Consider the following 19,897-nt stretch of genomic DNA (forward strand, 5'->3'; position numbering starts at 1 on the left):
CCAAAGCTACCTTCGAGTCACAAATAGACCTTCGAGACGCCAACTTCCATTTAAAAATCAGTTTGCAATTTTGTGTGTAATAAAGCTATGTGGAGGACGGAGGTCGGAGGGCTTGTGCGTACAATGGAGCCGATCCGAAGGGCATCTCGATCGTCACGGTGCGTGCGCCTATAACCACGCAGTGTGGCCGTTACTTCATCCCTGCTGCCTGCCAGCTCCTTTACTAACCACTTACTGATATTAGAATAGTTGTGTTAGTTTTATATCCTGTTATTGTCTGTTCCATCAATAAAAACCTTCTTTCTTTCTTTCTTTTACAAGTATATAACAAGGCTTACATAATGAGTCTTAACATCTCATGTCTCAGGATGGCGAATACAGTGGAATACCAAACAATATTTTGTAATTCAAAGTGTTGGGTGGCGTTTCTACTGTTTATTGGTAGTCGCATGGCTTACTATCAGGCGAACGGCAAGCTCGTCTCGTCATTCAAAACAATAAGAGAAAAGTTTTAATTAAACAATGCAGTTTGATATTGTTTCTATATTACATTTTCAAAGTAGGTCGTCGGTGTGCTAACTGGTACTAATAAATTCGTTCCTTCTCTAACTCACCTACAACATTGAACGTGCTAATTGAAATAAAATCTTAAACATAATCATATACTCTTAACACAATAAAGATTATACATCAATTCCAAACATTAACGACACTCCTAATCACAATCAAATTAATCCAAACCAGTTTACTACGATGTGAACTGAGGAACCTTGTTATACGTTCCGTCGATCCCGGATCTTAATAATAATTAATGACTTAAGGTGAAACTTATCTTCAACAATTGAATTTAGCAGTTACAGGGAGGTCGTGGGACAGCCATACAAATGATTGTGATCATCAATTTTGTTCGCGCTTTGTATTCTCTGTTTATAAGTAGGAAGCTGTGTAGCTTATGAATAACTGAGTCGAGGTCTGCGCTATTGTTTTGTGATATTAGGTAAATAATATCGTTAGTTTGTCGAATTGTTAGTATTGGTTTAACCGCATAGTTTGATTTTTCTCCATATTTTATTATTATATTTTGCTATTGGTATGTCTTTGTAGAATTTTTAGGGTATGTGAAGTTTGCCAATCCGCACTAGGCCGGCGTGGTGGACTAAGGCCTTACGACTCTTTATAACGGAGGAGGCCTGTGCCTACCATGGGACAGTATATAATACAGAACTGTTATTATTATTATTTATGTCTTTGTAGGTGTAAGATACTCTTAGTACGAGCTCTTTACTTCTGAACTATGATTAATAGTAGTTAGCAAGACTATGGATGTAAATTCCTTAGCTCATTTGCTGGCTCAATAGCTTGTGATGTTATTTACAGTCAGAATTATAGTGTCTTTTTTAGATAAAGAAAATATTGACATACACTTAGTACTTTTAATTAGGATACAAAAAAATTATAAAAATATATGTTTTGCCGTTGCATATGCGAAACAGTCTTCTCAATTTTTTGTCTACTTAAAGTATTCAATGTAAGCCATAAAATTAATTACCGATGCCAAATCCTAGAATGCGCAAAACATACATTCCGCATTAACAACATTTCAGAATTACAATTTCATCACACAATAGATATACAGCGAGATAAGACGCAATTAAATTAAAATAGGAAACAAAAACTCGTGGGATATGAGCGCGGATGTAATTAATTGCTTAATTTTATCATTATATCAAATTTAAATGGATGTGACACGAAATTGAGTATTTTAAATGTGTCGGAGAACTGTGTTCATTTCGTCTTTGGCATTTGATGTTGTATCCTAGCAAGCTCCAAGTGGGAGATGCTAAAATCTTACTAGCTATATACCAGAAATCATTTTCCCTCCTTATTTGAAAATTAAATATTTACAATCAATAATAATCTACACGCATTGTTGATACTTTAATGTTTTATGGAAATACGAATACTTAATCGGAATTAAGGCGATGATTTATGCCATGCGACTCTTCCTGATTTTAATTCCTATTTGTTGACAATCACTTCAGACGTAAACTCAAAATCTTACTCTTTAGAGTAAATAGTAACTATAACATAATACGAATATCCGAAATACATTTCATGAATCAAAAATCTTTAAAGTGTTGCATGCATTTGACATCTCTTGCCAGTTGACACAATTATGGCTTGTTTGACACTATTATAGATATAGTCCATTGAAATGTTACATTTTTTAGGCCTTACCTTGCGTTTTTTAGAGGACGCAATTTTATTTTTTAGAAGTGTAGGGGGGGTCAGTGTTAAGCTAAAACCAAGTTTGTGGGGTCGCCACCCTTGTCCCACGGCCGCCATCTTGGTTTGAAATGGTTTTACGATGTATCTCTTAAACTATTTATCTGACAAAAAAATTATAAACATTTTTGTTGCAAATTAAATTCTCTACAACTTTGGTCTAGTAACTTTTGTCGTAGAACTATAAATAAAAAAAGTTATAAGCGAAAATGTTAAGAAATTCAATGTTAAGCAATGTCCATTGCAACGTCATCAGAACGTGTGTTTATAAGGTTCATAATACGTACAACACAAACCCGCGGTTGTCGGCTTGTACGCGAATTACTTGGATCCTGAATCGCTTTGGGACAGATGAAGCAATTGCTTAACATTTTTGCTTATAACTTTTTATTTATAGTTCTACGACAAAAGTTACTGGACCAAAGTTGTAGAGAATTTAATTTGCAACAAAAATGTTTATAATTTTTTGTTAGATAAATAGTTTAAGAGATACATCGTAAAACCATTTCAACTCAAGATGGCGGCCGTGGGACAAGGGTGGCGACCCCACAAACTTGGCTGTAGCTTTACACTGACCCCCCCTACACTTCTAAAAAATAAAATTGCGTCCTCTAAAAAACGCAACCCCAAATGTAACTTTTCAATGGACTAATAGGCATTATCCGTAACAGACACACGTAGGCCATTATGGCAGGTTTTACACTTTGTACGGAGATCGCTATTCCGACGGTAACAAATATTCTACTACTAGCATTTTTCTATAGTCGTTATACAGTCAAGTAAAATATAATCGAGCTTCTCGCCAACAAGGTTCACTTGACAGTATTGTTTATGAATAAGCCTTTGCGTATAAAGCAGTTCTGTCTGGTATCGTGTGAAGACATCTGAGTGCATTGGACATGCCTTTCATTCCTACACAATGTCCGATGTTCGCACTCATGCATTATCTTTAGGGACTTATAATTTGAAGTTCTTTTGTATTTTTTGTCGTAGTGAAGTCGATATTTGTGAGTAACATCAATCGCCTAACATTACCAATAGTCAAACATATAAGACATATGTGTCGTTTCTTAAAAGTATTTACATTCAAACTAGCTGTGCCCACGTCGTCTGTGTGAAGTTAGATCTAACTCACCTTCATACCCTTCACTATACAATTCCCCTTAAGATGGTGGCGGCAACATGGCGGGCTAACCGTATTGTCAAATGCCAAGGGCACTCACCTCGGACTTTTCTAAAAATTATGTGTGTTCTTTGTGAGTAAACGCTTGCCATAACCGTGAAGGAAAACATCGCGAGGAAACCTGCATACCTGAGAAGTTCTCAATAGGAATTTTGACGCTGTGTGAAGTCTACTAATCTGTACTAGGCCAGCGTGGTGAACTAAGGTCTAATCCCTTTCAGTAGTAGAGGAGCCTCGTGCTCAGCAGCGGGACAGTATACTTATACAGGGCTGATATTATTATTATTAGATATTGCTTCGTTAATTTTAGGATGAAAGTACCATTCAAATTGTTGATTCCGTACATCTCCTCCTAAAGTACACGTCATTTTTATATGCACCAATAGACAATTGAATAAGGAACATTTTGGTAGTTTATTTTTCAAAAATACCTAAAATCATGTTTTATGCGTGATGAATGTAAGCTGTCTCCCTCATGTGCCCATCTGTCCCCGACTTACCCACGAATTATACAGAGCATAATAACTTTTTAAATCTAAAGAGTAGAATGAATATTACATATGCTTGAATACGAGTATATCCGACGCTGACTCTGAAGTCAAATGAAGTGCCTTTTACAATTTTAAAAGCAAACTCGACGTCTTTTGATAAGATTTCAATACTCTTTCCATTTTTTCTTTTCACGTTGTATAAATTTAGAATTGTAATTTGTTTATTACCGTCCAAAGTAAATTAATATTAAGAAAAACAAATAAATCAAATTAGGTGGAGAGTTACAAATTTTATTTTGAAATAAATGTGCAAAGTATTGCCAAAAATTGCACAAAAAAAATTAAACAAATACGATTTAAATCTTGCACAAATATTTAACAGTGAGTCTAGCTCATGGCAATTCCATTCATTTTTATTTAAAGTCGACAAATACCCATATTTAGTCTATAACATCTGTACTGGGTGTGCAGATGTTATTAACAGCAGTGGTAGTATTAAAAAATGCATTTTAAAATGATTGAAATAAAACAATAAAAAGTATATACAGAGCTTTATTAGATATAAACTTAGAACTACATTAATCTATCAGTTCGTTAAGATTTCTCTAAGAGAATGTGTTTGTATAAATAAAATATATACAGTTCGGCCGCTAAGCCTTATAAGCAAATGAATAAAGCTGAATTTATTTCCTTTATAAAAATATACAAATTATATACGTACATATATGAGTATTATCTCAATAAATCTCCATCAAATGTAAGACTAATAGGTCGTCCTGCTAGTCAAAATTTAAAAGAGATTTATTTGATATGAAGGTACTATGAATATTGATATTGTATTTTATAGCAAATTATGTATTCTTAGGATATAAATTATGCTAGGAAGGCCAATGTCACATAGATGTGATCTAAAGGTAATATTGCTATTTTGGAAGAAATACATAAAATATCTAAAAGTTATTGAGCATCACAATTTAGTATAGTTATTACTAATTCTCCACTGTATATACATTGAGACATATTCTGATAATTTGATGCATCATTTTAAAGTCACTAATAGGACATAGTTGTTAGAAATTATGATAGCAATAAAGAAAGAGCAAATTAAACCTAAAGATAAAATAGTAAAATGCTAAACGTGTATATTGTATAGTATTGAAGTAGAAATTGTTTTCAGAATAGAAGAGTTTAATGAAAAAGGGAGCATAAAACAAAAGAATTCACCACTAGTTTAAAATTACCAAAAATGAAGTAATAACTTTATCTGATTCATATGATAATAATAATATCGAAATTATCCATAAAATAGGTAATATATGAACAAAAGTTATATTGATACAAATTTTGGTTCTCTAGCGTCCACTAATCAATTCATATAATTTATAATTAAGTATTGTCATTCATTAAATAATCGTTTATGAAAATTTTAGCTCATGTCATTTACGTATAAAAAAAAATTCTGAATGCACATTTATAGTCTTGCCTCTTCTATATACCCCCTTTTTTGGCGATTAAAAACTATTGGTCTATAAAAGAAGTTGAAATAGTTTGTGAGAGAAAAAGTAAGATAAAAGATATACGCCAGGGAATTTGTACAACGTAATTGCTAATCACCAGAACATGTCTCTATTATCTTATAAGATATCTAATGGTTTTTATTGTGGTGGTAACTAAAATTATCTTTAAGAAAGCTGGACTCTCACACACTTTCAAATATCAGTATATTAAGTATACTCAGTGTCTGTTTGTTAACTGCTGTCGAATTAACATTTCTGCTTTGACTTTTAATAACATCATTTAAGTTTAACATTTCCAATTTTATCGTTTCCAATTGACTTGTATTGATTTCGACTTTTCGGACCCTTCGCATGATCTGTTTTAAGAGAATTTCGATTTAATGAGTTCGTGCACAACAAGACCATTACGTTTGTATTTTATTGGACAGTTTCAATTTAAATACGTTATTAACTTGTGAATTGCATTCGCTGATAATATTTCTGTCTGAGTAGTAACAAATACAAGTTAAATTTGATGTAGCGGTCATAACAAGGGTTGTTTTTTTAGGAATTTATTACGCGCCGACTCTCACATTGATTGCTTTACAGTGTGGGTTATAATTTGTCATGATACACTCACGCCTTTTATCCCTGAAGGGGTAGGGAGAGGCGTAACAGGAGCACCCATTTTCCAACGTGTGTATTCTGTCCCATAATGTATACGGGCGAGTCTATCGCAATATCGGGCACAAATTCCAGACACCGGCCTAATACTGAGTAGAAATATTTCTAAAATTAATTGTAAAACGAAATAATTATGACGTAATATTGTTTCCGGACATAGGAAAGAACTACAAACATTAACATTTTTTTTCCTCCTGATAATTATATAGAGAAATATAAAGGCTGTAGTAACTCGTCACTATCTATCAGAAGTCCAAAAGGTAAAGCTGCAAATTCAATATCGATTGTGTGAGAGAACTGCAAGACATATAATAATGTGTGCAGGGTTAGTAAAGCTGATGGAGAATTCAAAGTCCCGCGTTGCCACAGTACTCGCCGATACGATCCGATATACACTCGAATATGTCGAAGGATATGTCACAGTTGCGTCCGTTGTCTGAAAAATAAAGATGATTGGTAATTAAAATGATTCCTGTTTCGATTTTTTGTAAAACAGAAAGCAGTATAATATAGTTTGGCATTAATTTTCGTTGATTACGAAATTGATGGAAATTGTTGGGGAATAGTGTAGTTAAGAGTGGAACAGACTACCGAAATGAATTTTGCAGGTTTAAAAACCAAGGGTACGCATCTCTGACTTTTGTAAAGTTATGTGAGAATTCTTTGTAAATTATCGCTTGCTTTAATGGTGACGGTTAATATCTTGAGGAAACCTGCACAACTGATCCGCACTCTCAGTAGTAGAGGTGGCCCGTGCTCAGTAGTGGGACGGTATATAAAACAGGGCTGATATTAGTATCATATTTATTTGGAGATCAATGTTTCCTTTTCCACATAAGTTTTACTGTAAGGATTTTACTATTCCGTTTTTAGTATTGGAATTTCTGGGTGATGCTGAATGCTGATCTCTTGCGTGCTTGTTTGCTCAACTTTTGATAAAAATATTCTCTTGGAATATTCTAATCGAGAATTAAACTGATTCTTAGGTGCTACTAATATATTATGCACACACTGAATTACTACTATAACAATGTAGACATTTCCTCAACGATATACTTAGTTAATTGTCGTTATGCTTCACTACACTTATGCATGTAACTATGATTTGGTTAATAACTATAATTGAACACAAGTTACGCTAAAATGTACCAACTACTTATAAACAATTTGTGGATTGTTATTTGTTACAATTAGATTTAAATATCTGTTTTTTTTTATTGCTTTGAATGATGAGACAAGCTTGCCGTTCGCCTGATGATAAGCGAGACGACCGCCCATAAACAGTAGAAACACCATCCAACACCTTGAATTACAAAGTATTGTTTGGTATTCCACTGCGCTCGCCATCCTGAGACATGAGATGTTAAGTCCTTATGTCCAGTAGATACACTGACTACAATGTTCTTCAAACCGGAACACAGCAGTTACTACACACTGCTGCTTGGCCTACCCAGGCTCTCACATATGAGAGACCTACCACCATTATGTATGAAAAAACAAATGTGCGGAGTGGTTCACGTATACACTTATCTGATATAAATAAATCTTGGTGTGTTTTGTTGAACAATAAATTTATTTTCGGATTAACTCCGAGTTTAATGTTAAAAACTTATTTTTGGATAATTTGTGCGTCGGTACATTTAATCGATGTTTGTTTTTAGAAATCCCCAGTTTATTTAATATGTCAACAACTATCAAAACTATCTGTTTCATAATTGAAGGTCGTCTACATTCATCTTTGATTCACTTACATGTAACATATTATAACCATTGTCATATTGAGCGATTTCCATTAATATGAAGAGTTGTTTGTGTTCTGACGTAATCGACTGTTATTTGACATTCTCTATACGTCAGAATAAGGTCAGATAATTCATTATTCTGCTCTTAACAACATTTTATTTTCAGATTTAGCTTAACTTGTTTCTTTTATGTAAAATCATACATCTGGCTTCATTATACTGCCAATGTATCTAGTTTATTTAATTATACTTAAGACGCAATATAATTTGAAACTATTCAGGTAATGTGGCAATCGCCGCCTTAGTCTATTGCTAGTGTAGATGGGCTATGGATTGAGGTCCTGAACTTGTCAGTCGATCAATATTCTATAGATATTTTACTCAAGTCAAATATCTTTGGATTCCATAGATGGCTAAGACGAACCCCTAACTCTATTGGATCCAATCATAAAGTTAGATAAGGATAGAGGGAATAAGACATTTATAATTATCATGAGTCAAGATTGTTTTTATCTCATTATAATTATTTCATTTTTAAAAACTGATGGTTCATAATAATTATTAAATGCTATTAAATACCATATTGTTACCAAGACATACACTTTTAAGTATTTTATGAAGGAACTATGTATAATGAAATATATCCAATACATTTTTCAGTATTTCCTTTAAAATTTACTTTCCAATTTATTTTCTATTTAGTTTATTTTTAGCTTTTTATTATAGCTTTATGTATTAATTCTCACCCATAGGCGTGGTCCTGGAGAATTTGTCGTGGTTCTTCATGAGGCACTCCCGGGACGCTTCAAGGACGGCCATGAAGTAACCACGTTCGTTGACGCCATCGGAGTACAATCCCACCAAACCCTCAAGAGTTGGGAATCCGAAGCCGTCCACCTGGAATAGTAGTAAAAGATTTTATTGATTTCTCTTTGGTCAAAATTTTAGTACCACCGATTGAATTGTCAGTGAAATCTTTTAAGAGTGGAAAGTAGTAAATTCCATTGTTGAAATTTGGAGATGAGTCCTAGTAACAGCCGATTTGAAGTTATATAATAAACTAAAACGTGTATAATTAATTCTAGAAGAATAGCATTTACTTATGTGACCGATGGTATATACTAAGTAGGTAGCCGGGTGATAAACGACTAAATATTCTTACAAAAAAGATGAAGACAATCTATATTATTTCACGTTTTAATAATTCTGGAGATTATCCACTTGTTTCAAAAAGGTCATTATTTGCTATTTAGCAAAAATACCTTTCCAACCGAATTGTTGTTGACATCGCCATTTAATTTATTAATATAAATCGAGCAGTCCTGTATTATTTCAACATTTAAATTTCCTTGCACTGAATCAGCAAGCATGACGAAGGGCACCATCAAAATGACTCAGTATTCAATTCTAAAATATATTTTATTGGTTCTTGTGTACCTAACGTTGTTTTAATTTATTGCCATGTCCTCAGGCATAGCTCTTGGAGCATAGACAACTAACGCGATCACGAAGTAAAATATTCATAAAGCGAATTTATATCAAAAAAGAAACACGTCAGAAACCTTCAAGGGATCCGAGGGCGGGTTAAAATTTAATATCACCGCTCACAATAGGCACCGATATAAAAATACAAATTACCGCGTGTTCGTACGAGTTTTACGACTGTTTCTGTGTCTGTTGGGTGATTTTTTTTTCAAGCGTAATAAATAGGCGATGGTCCTTTTTGCCGACGATCGAAAAGTGTGGTGGTTGTTCAGAGTTTACGACGTAGGTTACATGTTTTATAGTAAACAAATTGGAGCAATCAGCTCGTGACAGTGCCGTAAAGCATTAAAACTCGATTTAAAATGAATTTCTTCGTCGAATTCGTTTTCTTTTGCAGATACAACCAGGTTGACCTCGGCCGTCATGAGAATAACCGCCTAATAAACTGCCATATTCGTTATTTTTTACTGTTGAAAGTCTGAACAAGCGATTGTGCCTTTCCGTATTTTATCGATGTTTGTTTTTAGAATCCCCAGTTTATTTAATATGTCAACAACTATCAAAACTATCTGTTTCATCATTGAAGGTCGTCTACATTCATCTTTGATTCACTTACATGTAACATGTTATAATCATCGTCATATTGAACGATCTCCTGTAATATCAAAAGTTGTTCGTATTCTGGTGTAATCGATTGTTATTTTACTTTCTTTATACGTCAGGAATACGGTCAGATCATTAATTATTTTTCCTTAACAACATCTTACTTTCAGATTTAGCTTAACTTTATTTTTTTACGTTAAATCATACATCTGACTTCATTATAGGGGAAAGGAAGGTAAAACGGACCCTGTTGACAAAACGGTACACCTTGATAATTTTTAAACGAGTAACCGCATCTATGACTTTGTCACATCAAAATGTTGGCCGCTTGGTTCCCGCTCTCTGTCAGTGTATTCAATTCTACCGACCGCACAAGCACTGACTTATCAAGGTAAGTTATTTTTTTGAGATTTTGATCTAAAATTTTCATTTTTCATTTAGCCTACACTTTGGTTTGGCTTGTTAATGTGTTCTGATAATAACTGTGTGTGAAATGATATATATGTGTGAAGTGATAATGTGTTCTGATAATAACTGTGTGTGAAATGATATATGATTTAACTAATAACCAAGTATGCAGACTTTATCTCAACTTATAATCTCCAAATTTTAGATTTTTGTTGTTTATAGCAAAAAGGCAAAACGGACCCAGGCAAAATGGACCGGGGTGCCGTTTTGACTTCAATAGAGTATCTAACGAGAATTTTAGTGTAGTTCCAATGAAATTAGGGGAAGATAATGTTTTTAATATCATAATAATCTTTTTTGCTTTTGTTTTAGATCGTAAATAATTACAAAATAAAATCGCATCGGAATTCTTGGAATGAGTCCAGCATGAAATATGCAATTGAGAAAGTGATTGCTGGTGAAATAGACCTCAACAAGGCTGCTATTCTGTTCCTGATACCAAAGACAGCTTTGAAGAGAAATTTGGAGAAATATAAGTCTACTCAAAATATTGATAAAGCAACAGAGAAAAAACTAGATAGATTTGAAAAAGCACTTAGTTTCACAAAAGACACAAAAACTTAAAAAAATAAAAGCAAGAAAGAAAATAAGGAAGATGGAAAGTGAAAATAAACAAAATAAATCTAAAAAAGGAAAGGCTAGAAAGAAATCTGATATAAAAAACACAAAAACAAAGAAAAATTATAGTTCGTCTGACGACGATAACGCTAAGTGCCTGTACTGTTCTCACTTATATTCAGAATCAAGCGGAGGTTGGGTAAAATGTCCTAAATGTCATCTATGGACACACTGCGCTTGCGCAGGAGTTGAGGATGAGGATGATGAGACAGTATTTCTATGTGAAATATGTTCTGACTAATTAATTTTATATGAGTCCGTTTTGCCTTCATGTGTGGTCCGTTTTGCCTAACCCATGAAGGTAAAACGGACATATTGAAGGTATTAGAAATCGTCCAATATCTTTGTTGCCTGTGATTTTATCAAAGCCTGATTCGTACGTAATATAGAGTTAATAATGTTCATTACTTTTACTTAAAAGAAGTTTAATAAAATGAATAGTTTCTTTTCTATACCTGTTTTTTGTTAAGTGGTTCGTTTTGCCTTCCTTTCCCCTACTGACAATGTATTTATTTCCTAGTTAACTCATAATATTATAAATCAATCAGCATTATGTACTAGTATTTCTTTAGCGGAGGCAGATAACAATAACTTTCTTTTAATTCTATTAACACCAAACGAATGTGCAGCAATTCTCAAAGATGACACAGAAAATTAGGTCTTAAATCATAAAAAGAAAGCATTGTTTCCATCGATATCTTCACACGACAACAAAAACATTGTCTTCTATAAATCTATTGACACGGTTCGACACAGAACGGAATAAATCGTGTCGCGCTCTTTAATCGGTGTAAAATGATTTTAAAGTTAAGAAAGATAATTGCGTCGTACTTACCGCTTTCACTTTTCGGTAAACGCACTGCAGTAGACACTGGAAACAATAAAACACAATTGTATAAAAGTATACATATATATGTCGTTCACTTTCTAATAAATAAAAGCAATCTTTGCTGTACAATTAACTCTACACGTGTTTAGTCAAAAAGTTTTTAATGCTTTATGTTGAAATGAGATTATTAAATGCATTTTGCGATTTAATATTCTTGGTTTGTTGGTCTAATGGTAATTCAGCGCAGCTGTGAACGTTGTGTTGATAGTGTTTCCTATTCAAAAAAATTACTTTTGCATGGGTTTTTGAGTTATAAAATTAATTTGCCTGAGATTAGAATTCAATTTATGAATTCACATTTCCGATACAGCAATAAGCTAGCTCAAAATTACGACACGGGGCCGAAATAACTAGGGTACTTATACTGCATTAATTGCGGCTTTAGATATAAAAAGCTTTTATGTTACTACGAACTCAAATATAGTATAAAAAGTATATAAATTGAATTGGTCAGACTTCCACGTAACAATTTTAAGAACATTGCGTAAATATTCTCTTTGCAAATGCTGTCTGGCGTTCCAATTTAATTGAAATAAATCTCGTCGAAGCCATGAAAGAATTTAAAATTATACCGTTAAATGTGATTATGTAAAGTTGCAAAACATTATTAGAATATACCAAAGACGGAAAACAATCACCAAATCCGGAATTGGGCCCAATTAAGTACAAGCATTGCAACTGACCCAACATTATGACGTTGAAATGTCTTTCTCTAGGTTCTGTTTGATATATGTACATACATATTTAGTAGATAGTGGGCTCTAGATATTTTCTATATCCAAAAGGCTTCGGTAAAGTAAATTATGTTCTTTGTTATTGGAGACGTTACTGATGCATAAGGTATGCGTAAGAGGTCTTATACTTACTCCGGCGATCCGTTTCTCATCGTGTGTGAAGGGGACTTCTCTCTTGTTTCGTTTCCTTTGAGCTGGCATGGTGTGTTCTTCCTTTATCACGTCCAGGGCCTCTGTAATAAGAAACATTGATATTATTATTGTATTGAAAAATACGTTCTGCTCTCAATCTTAGCTTAAAAGAGTTCCAGTGATGGATGTCCTGCCTACAATGTGTTCGGACGACCTGGCTAGGGTCGCAGGAAGTCGCTGGATGCAGGCCGCTTCCAACAGGTCGACGTGGAGATCCTTGGGGGAGGCCTATGTTCAGCAGTGGACTTCCTGTGGCTGAGATGATGATGATCGGTGTCCTGTTGTATGTGGTATAATGTCTTCTTATGTTAGTTTCGTCAAGGGTACGTAGAACACATTGTAACTAAAGTCTGGTCTTCGGGTTTTATAGTATTTTCCTTGTTTCCTGAATCAAGACATTAAAATTGCAGGAGAATTTGAACTTGTAATAAGCTGTCGTTGTATAGTAGACATTTATATTTCCTGCATTGGTGGCGTAGTGGTAATGCATAATGCATACCCCGTACGAGTACGACTACCATGCTGAGGCCCAAGGTTCGAATCCAGGGTCGGGTCAAAATAATAGTGACTAAGTTTTTCTATCTCCAAAATTATTTAGTCGCAGGTCGGAGTCAGGAAGATGGCAGTGTGATCCCCACGTGCCTCGGAAAGCACGTAAAGCCGCTGGTCCTGCGCTTGATCGTCGTCAAACTGGACTACGCGAGTGTAGGAGTAGACAAAGCACCTGTGTATTTCGCACACACTCGTGCACTATGATATCTTCTGCATACTTGACTGATCTGCGTTGGAATGGCCGCCGTGGCAGAAATTCGAGTAGTAGGGACTCATTCATAACATAGTTTAAAGTTGTTTCAAAACTATACGTATCAGGAATTACGTATACGATGAATTTCAGACGAAGATTTATTTTTATATGATTCGTCTACTATTATGCGATTTCGCTCCTCTAGTAATTAGACTCATCTCCACCACACGTAGTTTATGCGTTATAATTATTTATTTTTAAATCAATCTAGATGTTATATTTTGTATGAGAATGCTGTGCATACTTTAGTCATATGTATTACAATTTATATTATTATTTATTATTTGTGATTTTTAGATGCATATATCATTGGTGGGTTATTTAATAAATAAATAAAAATAAAATAAATTCCAATATTATAAATATTCATTAATATATTTAAATGGAAAACCCTAGCTTCTCCGGTATGCAGGTTTCCTCACAATGTTTTCCTTTACCGCTAAAGCAAACGATAACTCACAAAGAATACACACATAATTTTAGAAAAGTCAGAGGTTTAGGATTTGAACCTGCGTACATACGTCTCGGCAGTCTGTTCTACACCCAACTAGGCTATCGCTGCTGTTATTTCGCTTTGTTTACGGTCTTGGGCCATAAATACTAAATTAGTGTAAACACACACACGCGCGCATACATACACATAAAGATAAGCAACGTGGCTAACAATCAATGCAATTTACTTGTTAATTTTCAAGTCGACTTTATTCGTGACTTATGTATACATATTGATCTTACATTTATGGTTTACTCGTGTATACCACGGTTTTACTTATTGGGGTCTGAAATGGACGAATCAGAACAAAGTTTGAACGTATCTCTACATATTATCTATACTAGTTTAGAGATATTGAGAGTCATTATTCGGCATTATATATGCCGTATGGTAAGTTTTGGGTTGTGTTACAAACTCGTATGCATCCAATCAATACTCAGCTGCATTCTATTACAATAGCTTTTGAATAAGTAACGCTAAATAAATAACCATACCAATTATTCCGATGTAACATATAAATTGCTTTTTAATTAAATAATCTGTTTGCCTTGCTCGTGAAGTACCAAATCGTGCCACTCACTCCAGGCAACCTTCAATATACCTAATTGTAATTTATACCATTCGACGTTGGTTCGATGTACGCTGATACAAGCTTATTTAAGACAGTGATATTGTATTATATATTTCAAATATTTTATTGGTATTCGCTTAAGATTCCGCTCTGGAAACGCTTTCCCGAAAGGACAAAATGTAATATACTTTTCTGGGATAAAAATCCTATCTTAATTGTATAAAAGTTTATTATAAATAAGTAGCCTGATTGCCTCATCATGACAATGTCATAGGACGGAATATGTCTAGAGAAAAGTGGGTCTCTTCACACCTCTTACGCCTATCGGCCTATATCTTCGTAGTTAAGGCATGAATCGATAGCCTAGTTGGGTGTGGAACGGACTGCCGAGACGAATGTCCGCAGGTTAAAATCCCAAGGGCACACACCTCTGACTTTTCTAAAATCATGTGTGTATTCTTTGTGAATTGATCGTTCGCTTTAACGGTGAAGGAAAACATCGTGAGGAAACCTGCACATCTGAGAAGTTCTCTATAGGAATTTCGAAGGTGTGTGAAGTCTACCAATCCGCACTAGGCCAGCGTGGTGGACTAAGGCTTAATCCCTCTCAGTAGTAGAGGAGGCCCGTGCTCAGCAGTGGGCAAGTATATAATACAGGGCTGATATTATTATAAGGCATGAATGTATGTATTTAAAAATACCCAATACACTTGTGGCCGAATAGAGATGGTCGACAATGTAGCAATAATTTCGCAAAACCGCAAACCCGGCAACAGTCGAGTGCACATCGCGTGTCCCGCCACTGCAACTCTTATGCAATTTTACGCAAACCTGCATGATATATGGGTCAATAGAAACATTACAATAAATGAAGGCTAATAAATAAGTGTTTAATTTGTTATCTTTAGCTTTCGCCGCGAAATTCTTTATGTTTTTAGTTTCCGTAGTATTGTAATGTTCGGCTTTATGTTTTTGATAATCAAATGAATTTTCTTTTTTTCAGGTTTTTTTTTGGTATCCTTATTTATGTAACTTAAGAAAAAAGGCCGTTTCATATTTTTGAAATATTGCGTGACATACCAGCCCGCCCATACACAGCCATTAGGCATATCAAGGAGGTGTTTGGAAATAGCATATAAAAATATAAATACCTAAATAATTGCTTTAAATTGCACGAGTGAATCAGTTGTGAAACTGACCGGCCTGCAATGAAAATAAATATTATTAATTGATTTGTGTAATTGGGAAATCGATAGCTGTAATTTGAGGAATTATTTTATTATTGGGTAATTGAGGAACTATCCTTGAAGCTACGAGATCAATTGCAAAAAGAAGCTAATTTTGAACTATTAAAAAAAAAGTAACATATTTGCCAGGGGTATGGAACTAGGCTAGACCGGTACCTTCGAATACCAGACATAAATTAAATACATAGCATAATTTGGTTTTCTATATTTTGTTTGCTTGGTGATCTCTAACAGTAAATAAAATCAAATAAGTAAAAAAAATATTATGTATTTATTCATAGCACAATATATCAAACAAATATGTGTATTAAAAATATTTCATAAATGCATAAAAGTTTAAAAATTATTCATGAGTTACTGGAATAATTTCTTAATTGTTACCTCGAGGACATAACTTAAACCTGTAGTCAATGAGGCAAAACAAGTCCTGTTATGACGGGTATTTTTACAAAACGCTTCCAGGAAATTAAATTTTAAATACAGCATTTAGGGTTATAATTATTAAGGCGCAAATTAAGAGTAAAACATCGTTTCCCGTTCAAAATGGCGTGATGTCGTGCCTTTTTCGGCGCACACTTCAGTTTGACCTCAAATGTACGAAATGAATTCTTGTTTATTTCACGATTCGCGCCGCTTCGTGAGTCAAATGTTTGTTAAATAATGCATTATATGTTATGCTTCTTGTAACATCAATTTGTTCGAAACAATTAGGGAAGTACTATAATTATTTGAACGGTCAAGGGGATGGCGACAATTTAATGATACGTATTAAGAACTATTAACTACAAAACATTTTCATGATTCGTTTTATGCATTTGATAAAAAGGAAAATCTAAACCTTGGTTAGATATTTAGTGCAATAGTTGAAATTACACAATTTTTAATAGTATGTTAGTTATTGACGGCTGTTTCACTAGATTTCCATTTTGCAATTTGTTGCAAACTATGGAGAAATAAGAAACCGTAGATATCTAAAATCAGCAATTTCATAAACAAAAATTAATCCTTCTAATCCGAACTTGCGTCGTGAATTTAAAAATCTATTTATATTCTGAATACATCGAAATAACATATTAATTCATTTACTGATAAATACGCTTAAAAAAAACAAAAAACATTTGGATAGTCTGGTTTCAGCCAGCATATTTTTAAACATTTAAATAAAGAACTAGTGATCCGTGAGTCACAAAATGATCTCACATATTACAGTTAAAAGTTTCAACCTTCCTTATAGGTTATAAGAGGTTGCGAGTGCCCACACAATGTGAGCTCTGCTTGTCAATATGCATTGAGGACATGTTTTAACTAACGTATTTTAGCGGTTTACAGATTCCTACAAATTGTACACCGTTATGGAATATTTTGGCACCTGTACTTACCATCATAAAAAGTTATTCGTTTCACATTTTAAATATAAATTTTGAATTTAGAATTGATCTCTGATACTTTTTTTCTTTATGGCACGGCATGATAATTTTTTTTTATTACAAATATATAGATGTTTTTATATCTCTTGAGTAGCTTTGATGGTTAATGGTTTTTAATATTCTTGCTTCAATTAACAATGCATATACTTAATTTATGCCATATCAAAATATAACCTAGTTTCCAAATTCAAAGTGAAGTAACTTTTTCACGGTGATTCGTAAATGATATGCTATGTTAGCTCGAGTCTAATATACATACTCCTGCTTATGCGAACAAATGTATAGTAAGTATAACCAAGATAATATGACCTATAATTTTCTAGAAGTTAAGTCGGCAATAAATGATTTTGACAGCGGAGATTTGTTTAAAAATCTCTTTAATGATAACTTAAGCTCTGATTATTAAATAGTTCAATACATTAACAGTCCTATTTATAAACTTGTTTTACCGTTAAGAGGTGCTTAAGAACTGCTTGAATAGCTGTCAAAAACATCACCGGTTCCTAGTTCAAACCTACTTAAGAAGCAAGATGGCGGGTTTTGACTTACAGCTGATCGAGTGTTTCAACTAAGCATAACTTTGCGAATTTTTTATAAGTACTGTATATATCTACTTGAGATTTTTCTTAAGGATAAAATTGATTTACGTACGACCATCAACGCAATCACGAGGTTACAACATAATAGCGAATTCGATATTTGGCAAGTGTTGCATTAACTTCGACCACTGTAAAAATTGCTACTGTGGATTCACGACTTCCTTATGCAACTGCATTTGGCTTCCTTATTTCTTTAGGTCAGCAGTGTATCCATTCCTGTCAACGTTGTCAGATTTACCAAACAACCTTTTCTAAAATAATGTGTGTATTCTTTGTGAATTATTATTTGCTTTAACAGTGAGGGAAAACATTATGAAGAAACTTGCATAACTGAGAAGGTTTCCGTAAGCATTTTGCGGGTGTGGGAAGTCCACTTATCCACACTAGGCCAGCGTGGTGGACTAAGGCCTACTCCCTCTCAGTAGTAGAGGAGGCCCGTGCCCAGCAGTGGGACAGTATATAATTCAGAGCTGATATTATTACATTACTTTTCCGTTTCAGCTAATAATTGTTGCAGCTTAAATAACCTCTAAATAAATGGTCCAAGAAAAGAATTCGACTAACCTTTAAGCAAGGTTGAGCCGGCGAGCGTCTCAAACCTGCACGATCTCTTTAAAATCCGCGATGTGCTAGGATTTCGCGACTATTTTATTGTCTTTATTGGATTTAAAAGGATGTAACATTAATGAGTCGAGTGAGGATGCGAAATGCATTAAAATTGAACAACAATGATGACATCCTTATTGCTTAACAATAAGTTAATTTATTTTTAGAGGAAAATTGACCAGCTTGCTGAATCATACTTGTGTTACCGTATTGTATTCTTGATATATTTTGTATATTAAGAAATAAAAATATGTTGTAGTAATATTTAGGTAAGTTATATTTAAACATATTTTGAAGTAAATTTGTGCTAACTACTTGTTGACCCGACAGACGTCCCGTCTTAACTATGAATTTGCAGCGCGCATTCTGTCAATCGCTGACAATTATTTCAAACAATTGATAGAGGACCCTTCGGAGATAAAGGCGTAAGTGTGTGTAAGGACGCATTTGAATTACCCGAAATTTTAATAGGATCAAAACAGTGCTGAATACCAAATATACCAAATATTTCAATATAATACTATTTTATTTTTATTTAATTATTATTATAATAAATAAGTCAATATGATATCCGCATCAATTCATAACAAAAATTATCATACCAATTTAGCGTCTAGATTAGCAAGACCTAACTATCTTCACGCTTGCGTCATTATTACGTGTCAACGCACACTGGAATACAAATGTATGAAATCACTTGATTCGAAGGCGATGACTTTCACTGCCGCTGACCTTGACAGCGCATGACCGGTGATCGAGTTTCGGATAGCTTGGTGGTTAGGCGGTACAAATAGTACCGGTAGTGCACTACAATGCTGATGTGGGCTTGAACTTTGTTAAGGTGCGCCTTTTTAACGACATAATTTGCACCTTTAGAACTAAAATGACTTAAAAATGATGATTTGTGGGAAACATATAAAAAAAAATTGAAAGCAATGTAGAGGGCAGTGAAATGGGCCGTCGTCGAAGGTGAGAATTCCTGTTTCTATTTTATCATTTTGTCTTTTGTTCGTCATAAACGGAAAGTCGTTTTTTAACATAATAAGAAAATATATAAATTTTGAGTTAGATCACTTAGTTCTAAGGGTGCGATATTTTGTAGCCTGTGGCTCAATAAAAATATTTCTTAGTGGCTAAAAAAAAATTTCAATGATTTCAATAACATTGTTATCGTACAAAAACTCTATCAATAAACATTGACTTTGATCTCACAAAACCCAGACTTGCGACAAATATCTGCTGATCGCAAACATTGATTAGGTCCTTAATGGTAAAAAT

General features: G+C 33.9%; 1 protein-coding gene across 1 annotated transcript in view; it reads right to left on the minus strand.

Annotated features, from left to right (window-relative positions):
* Window positions 1-4,496: 4,496 nt before the first annotated feature.
* The window catches only part of LOC115454112 (general odorant-binding protein 70), a 35,495-nt gene continuing 20,094 nt past the window's right edge, over window positions 4,497-19,897 (minus strand). Inside the window, exons 3-6 of the mRNA XM_037443624.1 lie at window positions 12,812-12,912; window positions 11,892-11,927; window positions 8,629-8,779; window positions 4,497-6,576 (exon numbers count right to left, since the gene is read on the minus strand). Of these exons, the coding sequence (XP_037299521.1) occupies window positions 6,488-6,576; window positions 8,629-8,779; window positions 11,892-11,927; window positions 12,812-12,912 (377 nt within the window). The 3' untranslated portion in view covers window positions 4,497-6,487. The remainder of the gene's footprint in view (window positions 6,577-8,628; window positions 8,780-11,891; window positions 11,928-12,811; window positions 12,913-19,897) is intronic.

The sequence above is a fragment of the Manduca sexta genome, chromosome 26, assembly GCF_014839805.1.
Source record: "Manduca sexta isolate Smith_Timp_Sample1 chromosome 26, JHU_Msex_v1.0, whole genome shotgun sequence".
Taxonomy (NCBI): domain Eukaryota; kingdom Metazoa; phylum Arthropoda; class Insecta; order Lepidoptera; family Sphingidae; genus Manduca; species Manduca sexta.